This window comes from Mytilus edulis, chromosome 13 (genome assembly GCF_963676685.1).
Source record: "Mytilus edulis chromosome 13, xbMytEdul2.2, whole genome shotgun sequence".
NCBI lineage: Eukaryota > Metazoa > Mollusca > Bivalvia > Mytilida > Mytilidae > Mytilus > Mytilus edulis.
The window spans coordinates 35,760,603-35,778,660 of NC_092356.1; the positions used below are offsets into that span (position 1 = coordinate 35,760,603).

Sequence of the window (18,058 nt, forward strand, 5' to 3'; positions counted from 1 at the left end):
TCAAAAGATGTAACAAAAGAAAATAAATAAAATGACAATAATACATAAATAACAACAGACTACTAGCAGTTAACTGACATGCCAGCTCCAGACCTCAATTAAACTGATTGAAAGATTATGTCTTCATCATATGAATATCAGGTACAATCCCTCCCGTTAGGGGTTTAGTATCATACTATCATAAAATATATGAGAAGAACATAAACCGTGTCATGCCAACAACTGTTTTTTTAGAAGTAAATGTGTTTAGTTCCGATGCAAAGACCCTATCAGTGAATCAATGTTAAAGCCAAAATATGCAATCTTTAATGACCTGACAACAGTATCGTAACTATATCCCCTTTTAATAAGTCTATTTAAAGGTTTTGTTAGTTTCTGAGGAGAATACTGACATTTTTGTGCTTTATAAAGAATATTTCCATAAAATTTTGGATGTGAAATACCTGAACGTATAAGATGTCTGCATGTTGAGTTATATTTACGAATTATTTCCTTATACCGGTGATAAAATTTAGTAAATGTTTTGACCAGTTTGTGATATCGAAAACCCTGGTGTAATAATTTTTCAGTAATACATAAATTTCTCTCGCTAAAATCTAATACATTGTTACATACACGAGCGAATCGTACAAGTTGAGATATATAAACACCATAAGATGGTGACAAGGGAACGTCACCATCTAAAAATGGATAATTAACAATAGGAAATGAAAAATCATCTCTTTTATCATAAATTTTTGTATTAAGCTTCCCGTTTATGATATAGATATCAAGATCGAGGAAAGGGCAGTGGTCATTGTTATCATTAGCTTTATTTAAAGTAAGTTCTACAGGATAAATTTCTTTAGTATACATACTGAAGTCGTCATTATTTAGAGCCAATATATCATCCAAATATCTAAAAGTATTGTTAAATTTTTGTATCAAATGTTGTTTTGATGGGTCTTTGCTAATTTTAGTCATAAATTGTAACTCATAACAATACAAAAACAGGTCCGCAATAAGTGGTGCACAGTTAGTCCCCATTGGAATTCCAATAACTTGACGATATACGGAATCTCCAAAGCGAACAAAAATGTTATCAAGTAAAAATTCAAGTGCATAAATAGTATCAAAGCATGTCCAATTGACATAGTTCTTTTGTTTATTGCTACTAAAAAATGATCTAAAAGAGTTTGAACATATGTACTCGCATTCCGACTTTTTAAATGCCCAGTTAATTAGGGATGTGAATTTTTTCTTAATAAGAATATGAGGCAAAGTGGTATATAGGGTAGAAAAATCAAAACTTTGAACAGATTCAAAATCACCAATATATGCATGCAATTTATCAAGTACTTCCAACGAGTTTTTGACACTCCAAAAGTAATTAATTCCACTATTTTCAAAGGCCTTATTTGAACAATTTATTATCAGGTTTTTTATTGTACCAAGTGTACTAGTAAGTAAAACAGACAATTTAGTAGTTGAACAATGGCTGGAAGATGAAATAAATCTATATTTGTAAGGTTTTTTGTGCAGCTTCGGAAGCCAGTACATAGTTGGGACTTTCATTGTGTTTGGTTCTGCTTGTAAAGAAGTAGCTAAAAGTTTATGTTTGTTACAGATGTCGTTTTCTGAAAATGAAGTCAGTTGGAATGTTGGTGAATTCGTGATTTCCTTTTGCAGAACCTCTATATAAAATTTACGTCAAACAATAATGATATTATTAGCAGCTTTATCAGCCGGGACAAAAACAAATTCCTTGGCTAGTTCTGTTAGTTTATTTTTGATACGCGAAATAGGGTTTTTATAGTTTTTGTTGAGGGTAAAATGTTCTTTAAAATGTTGTATTCGAATATCAACTATCTTCATTACTGAATTAATAAAAGAGTCCAAAGATTTTTTGTCAGCTTTTTCCCGTTTTACCCATTTCAAACAGTAGGCGCGGAGTGAGTCGTTGATGATATTACGACACTCATTCCAGTTAATAGTTGACGGGGGACGATATTTAGGTCCTTTACTGAGGAATGATTTTAACTCTCGGTCGCGAACGATGTTAAGGTCTCCTGTTATAACATGGGAAATTGGTCCATAGGTGTATTCTGAATTACTGCAATTACACGACATAGGTGTATTTTCAGTGATATTTACATCTTTACACAATTGGCTATAATTAAACACATATTTTCGGGTAGATTTCTTGTAAATATAACAAATGAGAGGGAGTTCAGTATTATCAAAATATCCAGGAATTTGGTCTTTAACAGAATGGTCGTTAAAAATACCGGCAATATTTACAAAATCAAAACCTTTATTGACATACTTTATTTTAATAAAATGTTTTTTATGATCTTCAGGTCGATCAATTTTTGGAAACAGTTTAGAATAACAATATGCCATTATAATTTGGACAATTTCATACTTAGGACTGTAATATGAAATTGTGTTGCAATCCTCTAAAATTTTATTTAATTTATTTATAGGTAAAGAACAAAGCTTGGTTAACAGATAATGTCTGCCGTTGTTTTTTGAAATGGAAATTAGGTCCGAAATATTTGTATGGTTGGTCCGAAATTTTCTTTGATTGCGATTTTTTCTGCGTCCATGAGAACGATTTTTACGAACAGTTTTAGAAACTATATCCAAAATGTTAACAGAATCGGTTCTTGATATATTGCCAATTCCCATGATATTATCATTAAGACCGAGAGGGTAGACTGTCTGTAATTTTTTAATCCAATTTAATTCATTTATTTTTCGTGATCGTACAAACTTGGAATGAGATTCACCAGGCTGCTTATTTACTACTTCTAAAGGTTGAACTGTTAAATATTTAATAGGATGACTGTGCTTCTTAAGATGTTGATAAATGATACTTTTGAATTTATTGGGTCTTTTAAAACGATACAGGTGTTCTTGCGTGCGTTTAGATAAATATCGCCCAGTTTCACCTACGTACTGAATACCGCATCCCGGTTTGTTTCATGTGAGTAAATAAATAATACTGTTTGTTTTTCAAGTAATATCAGTTTCAAAATTTAGAGAAAATGTGCGACTGTTTGTATAAGGACCCCTGAATATCCATTATTGTACTACCTTATATCTTCTTGTAATACTATTAAAATATATACCTCTTATGTTCCATGGTATTGGGTCTTTTAAAATCTCTGTGACTTTTGAGTGTTCCATTTGTAAAGTTCTATGGGAATCCTTCAGATCTATCAGACTTTTGGTAGTGCTTGAGTGTTCTGTTTGCAATGTACTGTGGGAATCTTGCAAATCTCTAAGATTTTCCCTGATGGTTGAGTTTTCAATGTCCATTGTTCGTCTCAGTTCCTTCATTTCTTCCTGTGATTGTTTGATTTCCAGCATAATTTCCTGGTTAGACTGATCTAAAATTTTCACCTTTAGCTCTTGACACTCTTGATTCATTGGCACATCACCCAATCGACTTACAGCCTGTAAATAAATATTTCAAAGAGTTACAATAAACAGAGCTGCAATCTTATAAATAAGTAGTAATTATTTTGGGTCAGGTATAGATTTTAAATATATCATGATGAAAAAAACCTCAGGAAATATATGTCCCAGGATGAGAAATAAAAAAAATATGCCAGCATTTGAGTCAATTAATTGCAATTGTGACCAATTTATAATAAGATGATGTCTTTGCACTAAATCTACTGGATGATTTGTACTGATTGATATCTTATTCTGGGAAGCACGATATATTTCATGTATTAGTTTATTAGTATAATTTTGTCAGTAACTGTATGTACTTTTCGATAGGTGCTTTTTTTCTTTACTCTTACCAGATTTTTGTTGTGACTGTCTGATGAGGCAAGCCCTTTGCAACTTATTTTAAATTTTTATTTTAAGTTTGATGTTATGTTATTCAGTTACATACATTACAAATGGGTGCAGTCCTAACCTGTACAGCAAGTTAACTTGATAACCAGTCATTTGGACTGGTCAAAGTTAACCTGTGACCAAATTTAGGACTGCTCTGACCAGTCCTAGGACCAAAATCTAGTTAACTTGCAAAGCGGACTTGGTCCTAGGACTGTTTTTATGTCTGCCAAAAAGTTAACTTCGAAACAGGTCCGCTATTGATATAAGTTAACTTCGAACCAGTCCTGCCGTAAAGTTAACATAAGTTAACTTCGAAACCAGTCCTGCCATAAAGTTAACATAAGATAACTTCTAGACAATTCCTGCCACAAAGTTAACTTTTGCTTTGACAAATCCTATCGAAACCAGACCTGTTCCCAAGTTAACTTTTGACTGGTCTGCTCAACACTAAGTTAGGGAGGGATAAATCATACTTTGTAAAGAACCATTCTGATTCAAACAAAAAATTCTCTGAAACCGATATTATCAAGATGCTTGATTTCTTGATTGACAACATATTTGTTACGTTCGGAGGACGTGTTTTTCAACAGACTGTCGGCATCCCAATGGGAACAAACTGTGCCCCTCTACTTGCTAACTTGTTTCTTTATTATTATGAGGCTGACTTCATGCAGGAACTTCTTAGGAAGAAAGATAAGAAGTTAGCAATATCCTTTAACTCTACTTTCCGCTATATAGATGACGTTCTTTCACTAAACAATTCAAAATTTGGTGACTATGTGGATCGCATCTATCCCATCGAATTGGAGATAAAGGATACTACAGATACAGTTAAGTCGGCTTCATATCTTGACTTACATCTAGAAATTGACAATGAGGGTCGGTTGAACACAAAACTTTACGACAAAAGAGATGATTTCAGCTTTCCAATTGTGAACTTTCCATTTCTAAGTAGCAACATTCCAGCAGCACCTGCATACGGGGTATATATCTCCCAATTGATACGATATTCCCGTGCTTGCATTTCCTATCATGATTTTCTTGATAGAGGGTAACTGCTCACAAGGAAGCTATTAAACCAAGAGTTCCAAATGGTGAAGTTGAAATCATCCCTTCGTAAATTTTACGGACGCCATCACGAGTTGGTTGACCGTTATGGAATAACCGTTTCACAAATGATATCGGATATGTTCCTTACGTCGTAACTACAATCCCCTTCCCTTTCATGAATTTGACCTACCGAATTAGACTATTTACCGGATTGAATTTTGTAATCACATAAGCAACACGACGGGTGCCGCATGTGGAGCAGGATCTGCTTACCCTTCCGGAGCACCTGAGATCACCCCTAGTTTTTGGTGGGGTTCGTGTTGTTTATTCTTTAGTTTTCTATGTTGTGTCATGTGTACTATTGTTTTTCTGTTTGTCTTTTTCATTTTTAGCCATGGCGTTGTCAGTTTGTTTTAGATTTACGAGTTTGACTGTCCCTTTGGTGTCTTTCGTCCCTCTTTTTTTAACTTGCAACCAGGACCGCTCTACATCGATTTTTTTTAAATATTTTTTAATATCTTTGTTTCGTAGTATAAACATCGAAAATAAAGTAAAACTAATACTTCCGTTATATAAACAGGATTTAATACAAATATTTGAAAATAAAGTTCGCATAAAACGTTGCTTGAAACACAAATTTATCTGTGATCTGCCAATCTATAAATTAAAAAACGATCTTGGTTACAATGATAACGGGCACTGAATATATAGTCCAATGCCTATCAAATTCAACCATATTTGCACTTTATTTATATGTATATCTATGAAAGGACATATTTTAGAGGAAAGCATTATTTTAACACATGACTACAAATGTTTGTTTGCATAAATTTAGGGTGCCAGCATATGTCCTCCTTTTATTCAAAATTTTGATACGTAACAAAATTTCAGTAGTTTTGATACCTCTTGCTGACTTGTGCAACAAAATTATTTGACTGCGTTGACCAAAACTGACCATGTGTGCACTTTTTGTTATAAATCTATATACCCGCATAGTAAATTAGCCATATTTTTTCAAATTTTTGTTCGCATAAATTTAGGGTACCAGCATGTCCTCCTTTTATTCAAAATTTTGATACGTAACAAAATTTCAGTAGTTTTGATACCTCTTGCTGACTTGTGCAACAAAATTATTTGACTGCGTTGACCAAAACTGACCATGTGTGCACTTTTTTTTATAAATCTATATACCCGCATAGTAAATTAGCCATATTTTTTCAAATTTTTGTTCGCATAAATTTAGGGTACCAGCATGTCCTCCTTTTATTCAAAATTTTGATACGTAACAAAATTTCAGTAGTTTTGATACCTCATACTGACTTGTACAACAAAATTATTTGACTGCATCAACTAAAACTGACCATATGTGCACTTTAATTTGTAAATATATATACCAGCATAGTAAATCAGCCATATTTGTTATGTCAGGATTCAATGTATATTACAATGGACAGCAATGTTGCTATACAATAACAACAATTTTTTGTTTGCATAAATTTAGGGTGCCAGCATATGTCCTCCTTTTATTCAAAATATTGGTACGTAACAAAATTTCAGTAGTTTTGATACCTCTTGCTGACTTGTGCAACAAAATTATTTGACCGTGTTAACCAAAACTGACCATGTGTGCACTTTTTTTTATAAATCTATATACCCGCATAGTAAATCAGCCATATTTTTTCAAATTTTTGTTCGCATAAATTTAGGGTGCCAGCATGTCCTCCTTTTATTAAAAATTTTGATACGTAACAAAATTTCAGTAGTTTTGATACCTCATACTGACTTGTACAACAAAATTATTTGACTGCATCACCTTAAACTGACCATATGTGCACTTTAATTTGTAAATCTATATACCAGCATAGTAAATCAGCCATATTTGTTATGTCAGGATTCAATGTATATTACAATGGACAGCAATGTTGCTATATAATAACAACAATTTTTTGTTTGCATAAATTTAGGGTGCCAGCATATGTCCTCCTTTTATTCAAAATATTGATACGTAACAAAATTTCAGTAGTTTTGATACCTCTTGCTGACTTGTGCAACAAAATTATTTGACTGTGTTGACCAAAACTGACCATGTGAGCACTTTAATTTGTAAATCTATATACCAGCATACTAAATCAGCAAATTTTTTCAAATTTTTGTTTGCATAAATTTAGGGTGCCTTCATGACCTCCTTTTATTCAAAATTTTGATACGTAACAAAATTTCAGTAGTTTGATACCTCATGCTGACTTGTACGACAAAATTATTTGACTGCATCAACTAAAACTAACAATTTGTGCACTTTAATTTCTAAATCTATATACCAGCATAGTTATTCAGCCATATTTTTTATGTCAGGATTCAATGTATAATACAATGGACAGCAATATTGTTATACAATAACAACAAATGTTTGTTCGCATAAATTAAGGGTGACAGCATGTCATCCTTTTATTCAAAATATTAATACGTAACAAAATTACAGTAGTTTTGATACCTCATGCTGACTTGTCCGGCAAAATTATTTGACTGCATCTACTTAAACTGACCATATGTGCACTTTAATTTGTAAATCTATATACCCGCATACACTACAAAAGTCTAAAAGTCTGAAAAGACCAGTTTTTGTCTTAATTTGCATGAACTTTTACTTGACATTCTCCAAAAGTATGACTTGTGTCTTAATTTTTCTTGACAAATTCTCATTTATATCAAATTTGTATGAAATTTACTTGACATATTCTCGACATTCTGAATATGGTCTTAAAATTTCTTGACATATTCTTGACATTTGAATACTGTCTTGAAATTTCTAGACATGTTCTCGACATTCTTATTTTTTCTCAGTATGGCTTGACATATTCTGAACATTTTGAATTGTGTCTTAAATTTACTCGACAATTCTGAGTTTTACAAATCATGACCAATATTCATGATATAACTTTAATCTTAATTTTTCTTTATATAATATACAGTTGTTTCAAGTTACACTTCACAAATAAAAGTTGGGCATGTAAAATAATTGAAAATTTGGGTATATAAATATCTTTACAAATGCATATATGGCTATGAAATCTAATGTATAAAATAATTTAAATGTGGGTGTGTTGATATAAAACAATTTAAAATTGAGTTTTTAAATAATTACAAATTTTGATTCCTAAATCTTATAAATAAAATGATTAAAACCAATCATACTGTAGACATATTTCAATCTACATTCATAGTATTCAATGTTTATATGGTAAATAATTATTGTACCAAAATGTGGCTTATATGAATAGCAAGTTTTGATGATATACAAATAATTCATTTAACAGAAGAAAATTTTTTGTAATGTCATCCGTTGGAATATATATTAAGCACATGGACAGGATTTTCCCCATAAAAGTAAGGTATTCCACACCCCAGAGTACACGCAACTGTCAAATAGAAATTACTGATTTACCTGTACTTAGCCATACAACTTATCAGTTGACCGACCATGCCACTACAATTGTAAAAGTTTGTTCATATATGAACATGAAAATCATCATTTTGATGAAAAAAAATTGAATTAAAATTGATGTTCTTCATCAAACTTATGAAGTTAATTATTTTAACATAAAAAAACAATGAATATTTCCCAAAGAATAGTATTATCTTCTCCAGGCATAATTTAAAAAAATGTATTTATAATTGGTCCATTTTCAATAAAAATCATTGGCCTCAAAAAGACATGCAAAATATAAATCTAAACATATTTTCTTTTACGGAAGGAGTAATCACAAATATTTAAGTTTCGGTTAAAAAATTATAAAGTGTAGCACTCAAATTAGAATAAAGAATGTGTTTTGGTTGTCCTAAAAAATGAATAAGGTATTTGATGATGATGGGAACAAATTCTTTGACTTTCACAAAAGCCCCCCCCCCCTCTTTTTTTTTTAGCAACACACACACAGAAGGGTCCAAAAGAGACACATGGTCACATTTTAAAACTGCCTACACAACACCTATGTTACATGTTTTAGTAAAGAAAGCAAATTTGACTGGCAGTTTTGCGAACGGTAAAAATGTAAATGTTGTTTGTCAGTAACTTCAACATATATTCCAAGTAAAAACAATTAATTCAACTTTTAATAAAAACAAATCAAAATTAAACTACATGGGGGACTATTCAGGGTATTCCAATTTAGTTGCACCAAAAGGGTATTTTACTATATCAAATTAATCCTTGATTCTTCAAAGTTTAGTTTAGCCATAATAAGTATATAACAGCAATAGAATGTCATAATTAGTGCAGAATAAGTCTGTTCACATTCTAAGGCGAAATTTATACTGTTGAGATAGTGTCAAGATATATTTAAGACTGTCAAGAATGTGTCGAGACATATTCAGACATTATTTAGAATGTCAAGAATATGTCAAGACACATTCAGACATTATTAAGAATGTCACGAATATGTCAAGACAGATCGAGACATTATTAAGAATGTCAAGAATATGTCAAGACAGATCGAGACAAATTTAAAACAATCAAGAATTTGTCGAGACTAATCCAGACTCTTATCAGATGATACAGGATGTGTCGAGAAATTTTAAGACAATGTTCATACTGTCAAGACACTTGTCAAGAAAAATCAAGAACCTTATTAGACAAATAAATACTATGTCAAGAAATTTGAAAAATTATTCAGACAAATTAAGAATGTCGAGTAAAAATTCATGCAAATTCAGACAAAAACTGGTCTTTTCAGACTTTTTGACTTTTGTAGTGATAGTAAATCAGCCATATTTTTTATGTCAGGATTCAATGTATAATACAATGGACAGCAATATTGCAATACAATAACAACAAATTTGTGTTCGCATTAGGGTGCCAGCATGTCCTCCTTTAATTCAAAATATTGATACGTAACAAAATTTCAGTAGTTTTGATACCTCATGCTGACCATGCTGACTTGTACAACAAAATTATTTGACCGCATCAACTAAACCTGACCATATGTACACTTTAATTTGTAAAGTTATATACCTGTATAGTAAATCAGCCATATTTTTTGTGTTAGGATTCAATGTACAATACAATGGACAGCAATATTGCAATACAATAACAACAAATTTGTGTTCGTATACATTTAGGGTGCTAGAATGTCCTCCTTTTATTCAAAATATTGATACGTATCAAAATTACAGTGTTTTGATACCTCATGCTGACTTGAACAACAAAATATTTTGAGCGCTTCCACCAAAACTGACCATATGTGCACTTAAATTTGTAAATCTATATACCGGCATAGTAATTCAGCCATATTTGTTTTTATGTCAGGATTCAATGTATAATACAATGGATTGCAATATTGCAATACAATAACCAGCTGATAACAACAAATTTTTGTTTCGCATAAATTTAGGGTGCCAGCATGTCCTCCTTATATTCAAAATATTGATACGTAACAAAATTTCAATAGTTTTAATACCTCATGCTGACTTGTACAATGAAATAATTTGACCGCATTGACCAAGACCAAAACTGACCATATGTATACTCTAATTTGTAAATCTATATGCCAGCATAGTAAATCAGCCATATTTTTTTATGTCACGATTCAATGTATAATACAACGGACAGCTATATTGCAATACAATAACAACATGAACAACAAATTTTTGTTCGCATAAATTTAGGGTGCCAGCATGTCATGCATGTCCTCCTTTTATTCAAAATATTGATACGTAACAAAATTTCAGTAGTTTTGATACCTCATGCTGACTTGTACAACAAAATGATTTGACCGCATTGACCAAAACTGACCTTATGTGCACTTTAATTTGTAAATCTATATACCATGTATACCCGCATAGTAAATAAGCTATATTTTTTATGCCAGGATTCAATGTATAATACAATGGACAGTAATATTGCAATATAATAACAACAAATTTTTGTTCGCATTAATTTTGGATGTCAACATGTCCTCCTTTTATTCAAAATATTGATACGTAACAAAATTTCAGTAGATTTGATACCTCATGCTGACTTATACAACAAAATTATTTGACTGCATCGACCAAAAACTGACCTGCATATGTGCACTTTAATTTAAAAATCTATATATATCTGCATAGTAAATCAGCCATATTTTTTATGTCTGGATTCAATGTATAAAATAAATGACCGCTGTTTGGATGGCGCCTAACTATGTCTTCTCCTGGCACTCCATGACTCCTGTGAACATGTTAGTAGGACGGCAAATGTAAGCAATAAGGAAAACAATTAATGCAATTTTTTTTTCCGCATACATTGAGAATGTCAGCGTTTCATCTCTGTATTCATAATATTGAACAGTCACTAGGGTGTGAAAACGAAACTATTAGGCCTCATCATCCAAGTACATGGACCAACACTGACATGTCTGAGTTCATTTGTGATTTTTAATAAAAAAAAAAAGTATTTGAGGTTCTCTTCTGGTAATACTGTTTATCTATTATGTCGGTTGATTGATTATGTTTGTAGTTAAACGTCAAGTGACAACTATTTCATTCATGTGCACAAATCTCCCGACAAATCTGGATTGTTGGTAGTTTTACCACATCGTACATATCCGGACACTGTACAACTGTACAATTTTAGTTAGAATATTCTGCGGAAAAAGAACAGGAAATCCAATCCAAATAAGTAGAATAACAATGAAATATCCATGCATGTATAAATGCGTAAAGTAAAAATTATGAAGGGACAGGTAAAACACGGGGAACGAAGTAACGTCGACAAAGATGTTGATATCCCATGATATACGAATGTTTTTCCGATGCGTTGGATAACCCTAATTTCTATTCCAATTAACAAAATATGATAGCTCTATGTAATTGACTAATGTTTAGAAGAATATATAAAAATAAAAAAGGAAAGAATTGTGTTGTTATTAATAATGTCTAGTAGAGTATAGCGAGTAAAGTAATTTGCTATCAGAGGCCTTCTTGGGGGGTCTCATGGGGGGGGGGGGGTTCCGATCCCGGATCCCGCTTACTGTTTTGTCCGATTCCCGTATCCCGCTTACACTATGTACGTAAACAATTCTCATTTTTTTGTCATTTCCCGGGTCCTGCTAGGCCTCATTTCCCGTTTTCCCGACACAATAATTAGACTTTCACGTGTCACGCTAAGAAAAAATCGGCAATCCCGCGTCACGCTTAGATCCAAATGAGACCCACTTCTTGGGAAGAACAATGCGAATGTTGTTTATACATATTTTAATAAAGCTCAAGTCTGATATGAAAAGTCGCAAAAACGATAACATTTCATAAGCAGACACGTCCCCAGGTCTGGTCAATAGCAGACTTGTCCACAGGTCTGGTCAGAAGCAGACCTGTCCATAGGTCTGGTCAGGAGCAGACTTGTCCACAGGTCTGGTCTGGGGCAGACCTGTCCTCAGGACTGGTCAAAAGCAGACTTGTCCACAGGTCTGGTCTGGAACAGACCCGTCGATAGGTCTGCAGCAGTCATAAAAAAGCGGACCGTAGGTCTGGTCCACCATAGACGAAGTTAACTTGCTGGTCTGCTTAAAAATTCTCAAGTTAACTTAAAAAGCAGTCAACAAGTTAGCTCTAAGTTAACTTTTGTCAAGGTTAGGACCGCACCTTTACAGGTGCATCTATTCATAGTACCGCCTACTAGATTGAGTAACATATTTTCTGATTAATTGATTAAATATAAATAGTGTATCTTGGAGAATTCTTACAGTTGTTATAAGCATATCTTAGTAACAACTTATTAAAGTGGTAGAACTTTCGTTGTAGTCTACTCTGGTTCAATGCAAGGCTTGTTCTGGGACGAAGACACTGTTGATGTGGGAATTATTCCTTTTCAGAATTGTCACAGACTTATTATCCAGTGGTCGGGTTTCGAGGGTTAGCGTTTCGAAAATTCGAATTCGCGTCCACTTTCTAGTATCCACATTAGAGGGTAGCCTAGTCCAGGGTTGTAGGTTCGCGTCCCATTTTCAGGGTTAAACGTTAACTGTTTATACTTGCGCGTTTTCAATTCACGTGGATTTTAAATCCTTGCATCTCACAAAAAGAAACACGTTATAATAATTTAAAGGGACAATTAATAGTTTTTCTGAAACGTAGACTACATATAACTTTTATATAATATTTTTATCTAGTTCCTGCCATGCAATAAAACTAGATATAGCAGTTTGTCTGTACTCATAGTAAATTTTGAGGCCATATTTTTCAATTCCTTATGATCATAATTTTTACCTGTATAAGAATGATTTTTTTTTGGGGATCGAATCAGTCAATCAATGATTTACCTTTGTTTAACTTTCAATGTCGAATAAGTTGTCAGAACAGAAAAGATAAGTGCAATAAAGTTATTATTTTAGAAAAAAAAATCAATGTTGACATTCTTTTCCTTTAAAAAATCAAACAACCACACAATTCATGCGTTATAAATCTCTAGCTAAGGCGTTAAATTGAAGGTCACATGCATAGGATTCAATGAGGTCGAATTATTCACTTGCAAGTGAAAAGTTAATCATGAATGTTTCTTTGCTTATTTTGAAAAATTTGAACCATACAAGCGAATTATTATTTCACTTTCTCATTTTCCTTAATGTATGAAAGAACATTCCTGTTGTATACTTTTTATGTATCTCGTAGCTAGTGCCCCTTTAAAACAAGATCATAACAAAATTTAAATATTATCATAGTATTAATTATTTTATGCTGCTTTAGTATGGATTGATAAGTCTTTGCTTAATTTTTGTATATACGAGTTGTCGAATGTTTGACTTTCCTGCGTGCATGCAATAATATAAATTCTACTCGTGAATGCACATTTTAGCTTTTCTCATCTAATTTCAGGACACAGTAGTAAGTGCTTGGCATTTGACTTTCAAGCACCAGCATCATATTTACGGTATTCTGACCTCTAGCTGTTTCTTATTTGTTTTTTTATTGATCCACTATCCTTTTATAAACTTTGACATTTTGGAAAGGCTAAGGATTTTCTACTTTAGGAATAGATTACTTAACTTAGTACTTTATTTGACTTTTGTAACTTTTTTTCATTCAAGCGTCACTGGTGATTATTTGTAGACTTAACTCACGAAACATTGAGAAATTGGTATTTCCAGTAGTGTCTGTGCATTTACTCATGAATCGTTCAACCAATGCTTATCAAATTTTAATATATTGTGACTGATGAAACTATTGAGGTCAAGTTTGATATTCACGATTTTCAGTTTTACCATATAGGAGTTTTGGTCCTTGTTATATTGATGAATGTCAGAACACAAATAAATGTTTAAAAATCCTGTTTACTGTCATTCTGCCACCTCTTGTTCAAAATTGACCAATTTGTAACAGGATGTTCATTTAGTGGAGTGACTCCTTAACTTTTATACTTACTTGTGTAATGGGAGACAACTCACTTAATCAAAAGTCTTTACAGCAATTATTCCTGCCCTACATCTTGCTCGCAGAACCTACCGGTTGAATTGATGATTATTTCCCTTGTTGAATTTTCATAATAAATCTATGATTGACACTGGATGTTTTAAACCAATCAATCAAAAAGGCTGAAATTACATCAGCAAAATATTGCTTTCCTTTATTGTAGGTAAGTTTTAAAGGTTATGAATTTTCTATAAGAGAAATCAGAGTGGCTGGTCTTTCTTTCTTCTTATACAACTGATAGAAATAATTTGCTTGAATTCGTTTTCTAATGAATGTATATATACCATTACAAATGTGCGATATCAAGAGTTCTCTGATAAGAATTACATATACAATGTATTGTATACATCTTTCTTAAGCTGTTTCTAAAAACACCTGGATTGAGTCATTTCTTTTTGTTTATTCAATGTTTATCAATTACTAGCATGAAATTAACCTGAGAATGAAAAACAAATAATACAGTTGATAGGTAATTTCATCTGCAGACATAATAGTTATCAAATTTAATACGGAAGACGCGCGTTTCGTCTATAAAAGACTATCAGTCTATTACAACGATAAAATCTACTTCAGAAAAGAGTTTGAATAGAAGAAACTAAGGATGTACAGTTTAAATCAATAAATGTAAGATTTAAATAGCTGTGTAATTCATGCAAACATTTTTAAGTGCAAATGTTTCTTTGAAATTCTGTCACGGAGTATACCATAAAAACAGAAGAAACAAATTTTGTTACATAGAATATCTTTTTTAATGAAAATTGAAGCCCCTATGAATTTACATTTTGTAAATAAGAAGCAGTGCTGTCAAGCATGAATCAGACACTTACCAGGTAGTAGAGTTAAACAAGTTTTAACAAAAAATCAAATATGCAAAAATAATAAACAAATGTATTCTTTGCTGACACAGTACAACTACAACTACCCTTGGTACATGAAACATTATATATTAAGATATGAATATTCCGCAACTTTCAAATATTAAGTTTGATTTGGCATAGTGTCAAAAAGTAATGTATTTAGCCCTGAATAACCTTCACTGTTACTTCTACAAATGTTATGGATAAAAAAAATGGTTCTCCTGCAGTAGGTTTTTTTTGTCTGGATATTTTGTTAAGTTTTGGTACAGTGCATTGCAATTAGCAAATGTACGCATTGTCTGTAGTACATGTATTATAACATGTACATGCATACCATTTATTTATAGCACACTGACAGATATAACTATATGAATTTGTTTTCATATAAAAATAAGAAGATGTGGTATAATTGCCAATAAGACAACTCTCTAGCAGAGACCACATGACATAGTAGTTATCATTTTTTGTGGTAAGGTTAAATGTGTTAGCTGAAGCTAACATGTAGCTGAAAACATGATAAAATAAGTATCATGTGCTGTTTCAAGCTTTGAGTTCAATTTCAGCCAAAAGGGTCATTAAAAAAAAGGAGAGGTGGTATGAATGCCAATGAGACAAATATCCAACATAGGCAAATTGACATTGAAAACAGGGTACAATGCCATACAGGTCGTGTATAAATAAATATCTTACGTATTATGTCTCCTTGCATGACAGTTAATTTTTCAAATTTTAAATGCGTGACTCATCGAACATTATAAATATTATATTTTAAATGCCTAGAGTTAATGCACAGGATATCGTGATGAAGTCTTGTTTCACTAATGATTTCACATGTTCAGATAATATATTTGTGTAAAAGCAAACTTTTTGTTTCTTTTTGTGTTTGATCTGTATAAAGAAATTGGTCTTGCTATCTGATATTTACGAAACTGTTTTCCATTTTTGTAATGTCGCAATAGCGAAATCAGATTTAACTTCACAGCTGAAGCTTGACCAATGAATACAAAAGACATGTAAATCATTGTAAAAATATAATTCATTTTGCAGTGAAATGTATTTTGGCATTTTCCCTCGAAATATGACTTAATTTGTGGAATTAAACGTCTGATTTGCAAACCTTCACTATTATCACAATAGGCTATTATAAATATTTGATCTACTCTTTATTTAGAAAATTTTATTAAAATATTAGAAGTTGCAATTTTTACCTTTCATATCTTTTGTTTCATTGATACAAAATAATATGAACACGTCCAGTGTTCGGTTTTATGTCATTTGAATAACTGTACACATTCGTGTACGTTCTGATTTAATAAGTGAAAATGTATTAAATAAATTAACAGTTTTCAGGTAAACTAATAACAAATGAATTCAATCAAATTGCGTAAAACACAATAAGACCGGTCCACACCATAAACAGTGATAGGGGTATACTGGGTAGGGAAAACGAGTTATTTTTAGTTCATTGTTGTGCAATAACAAATAATATTTCATCAAACAAACGGTTTGCTATAATTTCGAAAATTTGCTATTAGTTCAAAAATTGTCGTTTTGTATTTGTATAGTTTTCGGATCTTTCATTTCCGTATTTAATGTAATAGAAAGTTTAGGCTTCAAAAGTCTACATAATAATTCACTTTAAACAGGAAAATTCGCACTTTCAACACATTTAATGTGTCTCAAAAAATATATGTATACAACGTAAAATCATTTCTTAAAACATTGCAAATAAAATCATTCTGAATGATACTGTGGTATTTTCATAAAATGGGTACAAATGAACCGTTGTATAGCAAACATATAACTCCCCCACAAAATGTGATCACATACTATAATCGTTGTCTCATTCACGTTTAAAGGCGTAACTTACACTACAGGGAGAGAACTCTTTAAAATCAGATACACATTTCAATCACGTTGTATTGTTAAGGAAATATAAAGCTTCTCAATGATCAAAATTATTGTTTGTCAAACTGCTATATATCCAACCATTTTTTTCCGAGAAAGTGATTGGTTCAAGTTTTGTCAAAAAATACATTTTTTTCAAAGGTTCAAAGTAAATATTCTGTCAAAATTTTATGAAAATTATACGAGCCAAGCTAATATTAGTCAAAGTGTAGGGTACCACCTTTATTTGGTTATTTTAAGGGATATATATTGATTGTTGTTATCTGTTTATATGTCTGCTTTAGTATGGACTTGGTGGTTGATTTGATCGGTGTTACTGAGTGTACGTTACATTTTCAACTTTTCCAATCACTCGTTTTATGCATTATATTTGATGGCATTGATACTATCAAATCAGGGTACACGACTTACAAAAAAGAATATAAATAAATGCTATCCCAATTGTCATATTACAATGTTATAAACAGGATCGGCAGATAACTGTTTTAACTGAAACTAATCAAACAAACAACAACTAACTTGAGTATTTGACGTGCATCGTACCATATCACTGCATTCATCAGAAAAGAAAAGTCTGTCATTTTTAACGTGGACACAAAATATTCCAAAAACTTCAATTGGTAATGAAGTCCATAACTGTCCGAACAAGTCCATTTCTTATCAAAATTCCTTCAGACTAGACAACGACAAATAATCTACTTTTATCGTATGAAATACCTTTATAACAGTTGTTTTTGAAAACAAATCGTGCTCTGATAGATAATTGATCGTATTAATTATTCCGATTCTTGTTCAAGTTCTGCATAGAGAAAAGTTGGTTTGCATGGACCGAAGTTTATTATAAACAAGTATGGATTGTTTTGGGCTTACATACTAGGTTTGGCCTGTTGTATAGTCAAACTAAATCTATTTTGAATGAAACACTATTTAGATTTAACACACAAAGATAATTTGAAATTTAAATTAAAATT

General features: G+C 31.8%; 1 protein-coding gene across 1 annotated transcript in view; it reads right to left on the bottom strand.

Annotated features, from left to right (window-relative positions):
* Positions 1-17,741, bottom strand: part of LOC139500273 (uncharacterized) — a 29,012-nt gene extending 11,271 nt beyond the window's left edge. Inside the window, exons 1-2 of the mRNA XM_071289015.1 lie at positions 17,607-17,741; positions 3,114-3,441 (exon numbers count right to left, since the gene is read on the bottom strand). Of these exons, the coding sequence (XP_071145116.1) occupies positions 3,114-3,441; positions 17,607-17,741 (463 nt within the window). The remainder of the gene's footprint in view (positions 1-3,113; positions 3,442-17,606) is intronic.
* Positions 17,742-18,058: the final 317 nt, after the last annotated feature.